The sequence below is a fragment of the Bradysia coprophila genome, unplaced genomic scaffold (genome assembly GCF_014529535.1).
Source record: "Bradysia coprophila strain Holo2 unplaced genomic scaffold, BU_Bcop_v1 contig_350, whole genome shotgun sequence".
Classification (NCBI taxonomy): Eukaryota; Metazoa; Arthropoda; class Insecta; order Diptera; family Sciaridae; genus Bradysia; species Bradysia coprophila.
In genome coordinates, this window is record NW_023503608.1 from 7,175,546 (window position 1) to 7,185,123 (window position 9,578).

A 9,578-nucleotide genomic window follows, 5' to 3' on the forward strand; every position below is an offset into this window, starting at 1 on the left:
TCGAAGAAACGAACAATAGAACATCCCCAAACATGAGAAAAATTATATTGTATGGCTATACCAACAGCCAAACGAAACTCCCATTCATGCATGCCTTTGATTTCGCTTTCTTTGGCATATAAAAGAAGAGGCAATTCATTTTGCCGATATCATTCACTGAACGAAAGTTGAACGGTTTTCATCAATCATTTACTGCCAAGAGCATAATTTTGGATTACAGTTATTTTTAAACTTGTGATATTTTAGTGATTCAAATCAAAAGAAAACAAAAAATAAATAAAATGGCATTCAAGGTATGCATAACAACATATACGTATATATAATGAAAATTAAAGTGATGTGGATATGTAAGACGTGTGAGGTGTAAAGATATCATATTATTGTGAATTCATTCAAGTGTTTAATGGAGATCATCCTGACCAAAGGATACGAAACTGATGTACTGTATGGACCTGTATCTAGTATAAAGTATTTACTACATGTAATACCTCGTACCAGTAACATTGTAACAAGCGAATAGTGAATAGAGCTATTGAGAATTGAAATGCTAGTGTAATTGTGGGCGGGCACGGCATTCTATATCTCAGTTTACACATTTGCTATTACAATAATTATTGAACTGATGCTCAGGTTCGACTGTGGATGAAGGAGTACATTATCGATGAAATTAGAGAAAGAACTAGTTTTTGACATGAGTAATATTTACACACCTAGTTGAAGGGACATGCATTTCAATCTTACGACCCAAAAAATTATTGTAACTGTAACGCAATAAGCTAGACGATAGGGGTTTCTTACCAAAGATGTCGTGAATGCTGGTTTAATCGGAAAATCTTTTGTTATTAAATATTGCATAACCTTTTTGTAAGGGACAAGAGTGTCGATAATTATCAAATCTGTTACTTCTTTTGTTTGAAGTTTCATCTAATGTTTGCACCATTCCCTTATTTCGTTAGTTGTAGCATAAATTCTACTATATAGGGTAATCAAGCTGTTAGTGTTCATTATTATTGCCGTCGCTTGCGATAACGTATGAATAGTCGTTCTTCGCTTAATATTTTTCTTGGCAGGACTGCAATTAATGGGTTTTTTCTAACAAATTCGTTGTTTGAGGCAATACAATATGGAAACTAAAGCTCAGATGTAGTAGATTTTCTTATAGTTTAATTACATTTCGTCGTTCAATTACTAAGGTTTACGCTCTATTTTTTGTGAATCAACTTCACAGCTATAATATTTCATGAATATTTTACCAGATAGAAGCAATATCACCTGAATGAAGTACTGAAAAAAATTGTGGCACCTCTCTACAGACCAGCCCAGATTTATAGCCTAGAATATAATGGGTGTCCGTTTTGAATTCAGTCCCTTAGTATTTTTAAATGGTTTGGGCATAGCACTGTCTTGACATCAATTTCTTAATCCTCTCAACACAAACTCATAAATTTTGTTGTCAGGACGGTTCTTTTGTAATTGTACTAGAGTATTTAACTAACCGGTGAAAAACAAACTCGCGTACATCTGCATATATTAGAAATATAATTGTCGACATGACCAATGACCTCAAAGTGCAATAAACTCCGTATGTATTGCTGATGAGAAAATCCATTAAATATCAAACGAAAGTGAACTTGTACATTGACTCTGAACTGGTTTTCTACTATCCATTTTGAAATTGGTTTTGTTTATAAACATGACATGACTAACTTATAACCACAGTCTTGTGCAATTTTATATATATTACGAAGTCGATGGTCAGAGGAAAAAAAATAATCGTTAATATGTTTCGTTGTGAGCTGGTTTAACGGCCGAACGGATTGTGTGTGATGCATTTTATTTAATTGAGATAGGTAATGGTGTGTGGGCTGAGAAGAATTATGAAGTGGTTAATGTCACTTGTAATTCATTAGCAGCGGTATTTTAATATGCCGTTGGCAAAAATGTAATTTAATTTGGTCAATAAAAGTAATAGAAATTTTAATTGAGATAAATTGACGAGATTGTTCGTATACAAGGTATATATCATAACATTCAGATTAGATCCAGCCCTCAAGTTATCATTACTGACAAATTATTTCGTTTTTTTATCGTCTGTCGATTAAATTTATTGTCTCAATTTAGAACTGTTTGAACTACAGAAATCTTTGATATTTTTTTAAATATACGCAAAGTACTCAAGTGATTTCGGACCGGAACAAGTTCAATATAATGACTTATACTGATGATATCAATGATAGAAAAAAGTTTCTTAAAATCTTATGCCATTCTGTGGAAGGAAGTATCACAAATAAAGGAAACGATTGGGATATAGAGTAAATAATTAACCGATTTTCATATCATTCTCTCATTTTGAGAGATATCGAGAACTTTCACGGATTAAAATTTGACAAACGTAACTAGTTCAATTGTGAATAAAAAGATCGTGCGTAGGTACAATAATCAAAAAAAAATCGGAGCAATGAAGTCTTTATCAGAGTGAATATATCTCAACCATAAAAGTTTTTGCCTATGTTGAGGCGATTGAAAAAAAGAGTTTCATACTACATGTGGTTCGTTGCTTAAGCACAATGAACGATAACTTCCATCCAAATATCTTCAACCGCGATCCTTCGTGAAAAAGTATAAGAATTTTGATAATAAATTTTACAAATTTTTATGCGTTTCATCATGGAAAATAACAAAGAAATTTCACCGTCACATCTATTTCAAAGATTATGCATTTTACAACTGTAAAACGCTCACTTAATCAAGTGTATGATAATCGTCCATATATAAACATAATATACGACTATTATGTCCAAATTGGCGCATAAAAATGTTCACAACAATCCCGTCTCACCGTCGAAGAGGCAACATTGTTGGTTCAAATCGAAAAGAAAACGAAAGTTTCCGTTCGACAAATAAATATTCACTTGAAAAACCAGTAAAATCTGTCGTAAAACTCTTGATCATTAAACTTTATTATGTAAAACCGCAATTACAACAACAAAATATGTTATAAGATGCTGAAATGTAAATTTCAATTGAAAATGTGAAAATTGTGTGTAACGACGCTTGCAGAAAAATTGTATTTTCGTTTTAATCATTTATTTTTTTCTGCTTCTCAGTATCTAATCATCGCTTCCGTAGTCTGCATGACATTTGCATATCCCGGCTTCGAATACCATCACGGTGGCCACGAATTGCACGGATTCGAAAGTGGATTTGGCGGCGACGGCGGTGAAGCTGACTACGGTCATCATATTGCCAGCCAAAGAATAGGACACGATCATGAGCATGCACATGAATTCCATCACGAGGAAGATGAACATGTTGACTATTACGTAAGTTTCTGTCTTCCAATATTGGCAATGGACTTTTTCTCTTTAATTGGTTCGCTTTCTACGACGTGTGTATATATCGCACACATAATACGCGATTAATAGCAGTTTCATTAGCTGTTATGTGGATCATTATTGTTACGAAAAAAAAATCTAATTACATGAGTTGCGCATCAGTTGCAATTGAAATATTTGACTGGCTCGTGCATCGTAATAGTATTTTATAACATTGTCAGTTAAATTACCACTAACGAGTGTATAAGAGAAGTTGCAGCAAGTCCCACACTACTATAGCAACTCTGGCTTATATTTTGCTGAAAAGAACCCAAATATCCAGAAATGTTTAAGTAATGATCAACTCTTTTTGAAAGGCAAGCGTATTGCGCTATGATCATTAATTCTATTATTTCGTTTGCTGAAGTGATTTATTATATGCAAAGTCTTTAGATTTATTTTTAATATCATTCATTTCGCTATATGAAAGAACTCTAGCCAGAATAAAAGGCTTATGTTTGTCGTTGACGTTGAAAGCAGATGATCCGTCGTTGTTTTGACCGGTTCAAAGTCTCCCAGTTTTAATATTATTAAACTGCTGATCCCATTGTTTGGTTTTTGATCAATTCAACTTTAATATCACTGGCTGTGATCATTTCAATCACTTTTAGCCAAAAATTTACAGGAACTAATTTCTCATACGGCAAATCAGAAAACTCAGTACGTGACCCGTTCAATAAACCTAGCCATTAGTCCTAAAACAAGTAAATAAAAATCTCCCTTCAATTTTAAGGCTCCACCGAAATACGCTTTCAAATATGGAGTCAACGATTACCACACAGGTGATGTGAAGTCACAACATGAAACTCGTGATGGTGATGTTGTCAAAGGTAAAGAAAACAAAATTTACATTCGCAATATTAAGAGTCTAAAAAAATGAAATTTCAAATCATTTAGGTCAATATTCGCTAGTTGAACCTGATGGTTCGATCCGTACCGTAGATTATACAGCCGATAAGCATAATGGGTAAATTTAAATTAGACACACAATTTATTGGATAATATGACTAAGATTTGCTTTAACATTTCCATATTCAGATTCAATGCTGTGGTACACAAAACTCCAGCCGTTCATCACGAACACCATGACCATCATGAACATGAACACCACTACTAATTATAAATTCAAAATTGTTTGCACCAGTAAAATGGTTCTATGTTACTGAACTGATTCCTAATTATCATTTTTATCCTCGTTGTTTTTCGTCGTTATTTTTTTTTATTTAGATTTTTAACTTTAGACTTTTTATTTTCACTTTTGCTTCACCACTTGGATTTGATCACATTTTATTCAGTTTCTGTGATATTCTTTTGTATTATAATTTTTGTTTTATTATCTAATCTTATATCGAATGCTGACTAAGTACTTTTTTAATTAAGATCATTAGACGGTTTCTGTTGAATCATCGAATGCAAAGCTTTTTGCTTTTGACTGTAACTTTCATTGTAACTATTATGTCTTCACCCTTTTCACAATACAAATCTTCAGCGTAAGCATCTGGTTGAATTGTAAGGAAATTTCATTTTTAACTTTAATTTCGCAGATCGTTGAGTAATGAAAATTTAAAAAAAAAATTAAACATTTTGCCAATTTATTGTAGTAAATGTAGAAAGATGATGTAATAATTTGTTTTCTTGTAGAGGAAAAAATATAAGCATACATGTTGCGCATATTACATGTGAAAGAATAACGCACCGGAATTATTATTATTTTATTGTTGCTAGATGATATAAAACAAATGTAATAAAATATGAATTTCTATATTGTGGTTTAAAAATAACATACTGTTTCCTTTCGATCGATTTAATCAATAATTCATCACGCAAAAAAAAATCAACAACTCTTGACTTCTTCATTTCACTTGATGCGAGGCACAGTCAATAAGAATTGTACTTTAATTTTTTTAATTTTCACTCATCCACATACTATTTCGTACAACTATGGTATTCCCAAACAGCCATCATACGAGTATTTCGTTTAAGAGTCATATCGTCAAAACTTCAGGTGATTTTATTACTTTGGGAACAAGCGGTCTCCGATTTTAATGTGTTATAACTCAAGAAATAATTATGTTAAATTATTGTAATCTTGTAAGATTGGTCTTGGAAAGACTTGGAATGGGGTGCGATAGCTGGCCTCACCCACTATCGTTCCACATATAAATGAACACAGTACTTTTGTGTTGCAAGCCTTGGAAAAAGTTTGGTGCCAAAATGCAGTATTTTTCCTTATTTCTAAGGGCCTAACTACTGGAACAGCGTCTGCCTGGAACGGTTCTTTATCACTTTATCAATAGAAATACGCTTCGCTATGTCGCGAATATACCAGATCCAGTGTTACAACAGATCCCGTGTTATGTGTTATGAGGTGGTAATAAACGACTATCGATCATTTAAATTCATTTTTTGATTAAAATATTTGTTTTTGTTCTCAGAAACAGCTTAGGGAATTGACCGGAATTGACTGGAAATATGTGGAATTGTAAGGAATTGAAAGTAAATGAGAGTAAATGCTGATACGTGTGATTATAGGAAAGAAGTATCAGCGAATGCAAAACCACATTATTTCCCTTTCGTTTTAATTTTAAAAGCTCCCGCGCAATAAACAACAGTATACAGTGTTGATCTGTTCCATTAAGAGGCATAATTGTTCCTCCAAAGACACACTCCAATAAGATGCTTCTTAATAATTGATACTTGCTCCATCCAACGATCACAACTCAAAACAACTTAGAAAATTCGGAAAAGCGCAATAATTTAAATTTGAACATACAAAATGTTGACTAAAATATGTAGATTTTCTGTCACTTATTTGCTTATATTAACGTCTACAATGTATTCACTGGTAATCAGCGTATAATCAGCGTTTTCTTAATGCAATTGATCAGTTGGAACGTGTTCAAAAGAAGTTTACACGGATGTTCTATTTCAAGTTCAATATTGAGACCCCTCGTCCGCACTACCATGTTCGTTTGAAACGGTTGAAGATGCATTCGCTTGAATCCAGACGTATTGAAAACGATGAGATCATGCTTTTTAAATTGGTTCGTGGATTCGCTGATTCATCACTTAGCCAGGTCCTTACATATCATCGACCGGTGAGATCAACGAGGCAAAATGCGACTTTCTATCTTCCAGTTATGTCAACGAATTACCAACTGAATTCGCCTGTTTATAGGATGCAAAGGAATCACAATTATTTCTTTAATGTTGTAGACTTTCAAAGGGGAAGTTTGGCAAGTTTTAAAGGAATGATTAGATCATTCTTTAATCTCTGATTCGCAATGTTTTGATTTCTTTATTAATTCTTCTTTACTCGGCCATGGCTGTTTCTGATTGTTTGATCGAATTTTGTTTTTTCTTTCTTTCTATATGTTTGTATTAATGATAGGTGAACATGTAATTGGGTGCAAACCTGTTTGTTTATCTTTAAATTAAAAAAATAAATAAAAAAATAAATAAAAATAAATAAAGGCTGAAATCGTGTAAATTATCAAAAATTTATTTTATTTTTCAAATCACAAATTTGGTTGCCCATATGTCCACCCATTTGTGACGCCATTTTATTATAATTTGATAATGCTGAAGCCTATTGCAGTTTGTTTTTTAACATTTGTGAAATTTAACGACTTATTTTAAAAATTTATGACCGCAATTCCAACCGAATCAGTGGCAGTTTTTCTCTTGTGCTGTGATATTTTTGGTGTTGTCAGGAAAGTGAGCAGTTTTGTGAAAATTTTAGGGTATTTTGATTTCATTACTTCATTAAAATTTTATTTATGGAAAATGTAAGACCGCAATTCCAACGGCGAAAGTCCAAATTACCTTTCTGAAGCATATTCCAATCATTTTTTATGACTTCCTTACATCGATACATCGACAGTTTCCGGGTCGTTTTTTCGGGTTTTGTGGTATGAAAAAGTACCGATGTCTCTTAAAGGTGTTTTTGTGATAAGACAATTATTTTCATTTCACATCGTGAAACATATAATTGAATTCGTGTTTCCTGAGTGTCCGGATAAACACAATATTAAAATACGGGCTAAATTTTCATATTGTGTTTATCCGGAGGTGTCATCGGATCAAATTGTAAGTAAATATTTAATTTTATCTAAGGTTCATTTTAAGCATTCACACGTCATACAAAAGAAAATCGTCGAAAAAGAAGGGACATTTTTGCAGCGTTATGAGAAACGGAAAACAATTCAGTTTCCGATTATTTTACATTTTTACCGAAGTTGTTTGTGTTCTATTCAATTCATTTAGTTTCTTCCAGTCATTGTCATGGAATATACAGAAACCGATTTCTGGCAACAAATTGAAGAAAAGTTGTCATTTTAAACAAACTGCAGTCAATTCGACGGTTTAATCTAAATTGAAATTGAAAAATCTCTTCTAAAAAGTAGTATAACTATGAGTAAAAAGTAAAGATTTTAACAAAATGAGTCACAAATGTAGGACAATATAGCTGTTCCAAATTTTAGTTTGATATATAGTCTGACGATTCTTTTTGTTCTTTTTCCAAAATGCGTAAGGGTTTACCTTTGACATTATATCTATTTGAAAGTGTCAAGCAATTATTTCAATTATTTCGAAAATTCGTGGAATTGAAGGAATTGAAAGGCAAATCCGGCAAGTAGTGGTGTTAATCCGGTAATTAAAGAAATAAAAGGAATTGAGACCAATTAAAATGATTGACAGGAAGTACCTTTAGAAATTGAAAGGGAATTGAAAGAAATTGAAAGGAATTGAACGGAATTGAAAGAAAATGGAGCAAATTCGGCAATTAGACGAGTTGCTCCGGTAATATAGGTAATTAAACGGAATTGAAAGGAATTAGAAATTGATTTGCCACCATTTTGGCCAGTCTGTTACCCATCGTGATTTAATTACTTAACGATGGGTCAAATGATGGAATGAGGATTTGTCCCATTGCTAAGTAAGGTATTTCACTCGAAAGCTTGACGAAAAGTATGACTTGTTTATTGTTAAATGATGACTGATTGTTGCCATAGTCCCCATGATGGAATTTTTTATATGTGCCCAGTAAGGTATTCGACCCCAAAAGCCAAATCCACTTTCAAAAAAATTCTTCGAAGCTTGTGTGGCTAGTGTAAGGTGATCAAAAACCGAAAACATGCAATTTTCTTACAAAAATTTCTCCAGTTACACGAGCCGTACAGGGTCGTGTGAGATGTTATTAGAAAGGTAAGTGCATGTACTTTCGGGGCAAACACCCCACTTATCAAATACACAACATGGAACCTCGGAAGTAATATAGTATTAATTTTAATTCCAATTCAACAGTCAAATTAATTGAAATTACGTCTGAAGGTTTTAATGTTGCATTGGTTCTCTGATTTATCTATGAATTTGAATTGAATCTGTAGCAGACATCTTACTAAACCGAACAGTAATAAAACTTAGTTTATGATCGATTTTATTATTATTATTTTATGGTAACCATTGGTTTACTCAACCCGTCGTAATACTCATTATTGCAGTTATACGATTCCATACAAAGATTGGCTAAGCATAAACAAAATGTTTTGTTGAGTGCGAGATAAAATTAACAAAAAAAAGTTATGAAGGAAAACAAATAAAATTAATTTATTCATTAAAATTAAAATACATAATTTTGCGCAATTTAAACCAACATCTAACCTGCAGCACACTTCTAAGATCAATGTTGAGCAACGTGCTGAATTAAAGTTTTTTTTTTGTGTGTGTTCAAGCATTGAGAAGGAACTCTGTTAAGAGTGTAGACATGGAGTGTGTGGGAGAGGCAACAAATATAACACTTGCAAACAATTTGTTATTCATTTTCCGTAAAATATTGTCGATTTTTAATGCGTTTGTGGTACAAATTATATTGGAATGTGCATTGAATGCAAGCAACTGCATTTATTGCACATTAATCCAATAAATTTTACTATATGTATGCATAGTAATAGATTAAAACCACGCAAGTTACCCTGCCAACTAACATTTCAAAAATGGAAACCATATCATCGTAGTTTGCTAGAGGTCCTTGCTAAATTTTTTCATCACTGTCGATAACAGATGATTACATACGACTGTAAACTATCCAAAAACTTCAGTGACATCGAACTTAACACAACATCTGATAACAGTGATACCAGAACAAAAGTTGCAGAGCCCTGCGGCATCTTCCGACTCGAAGGGTCTCTGAGTGCAACTCAA

General features: G+C 32.8%; 1 protein-coding gene across 1 annotated transcript; it reads left to right on the top strand.

Annotated features, from left to right (window-relative positions):
* The first annotated feature begins 148 nt into the window (after positions 1 to 148).
* On the top strand, positions 149 to 4,937 carry LOC119080646 (adult-specific cuticular protein ACP-22). Its single transcript, XM_037189059.1, has 5 exons — positions 149 to 293; positions 3,108 to 3,323; positions 4,108 to 4,204; positions 4,272 to 4,341; positions 4,413 to 4,937. The coding sequence occupies exons 1-5, from the start codon at positions 282 to 284 to the stop codon at positions 4,489 to 4,491; spliced, it is 474 nt and encodes a 157-aa protein (XP_037044954.1). The 5' UTR covers positions 149 to 281; the 3' UTR covers positions 4,492 to 4,937.
* Positions 4,938 to 9,578: the final 4,641 nt, after the last annotated feature.

What these genes read in the sequence shown, in the direction of transcription:
- LOC119080646 (XM_037189059.1), top strand. An exon ending in TGATGGTGATGTTGTCAAAG is followed by an intron (nt 4,205 to 4,271) that starts GTAAAGAAAACA and finishes CAAATCATTTAG; the next exon opens with GTCAATATTCGCTAGTTGAA. An exon ending in ACAGCCGATAAGCATAATGG is followed by an intron (nt 4,342 to 4,412) that starts GTAAATTTAAAT and finishes TTCCATATTCAG; the next exon opens with ATTCAATGCTGTGGTACACA.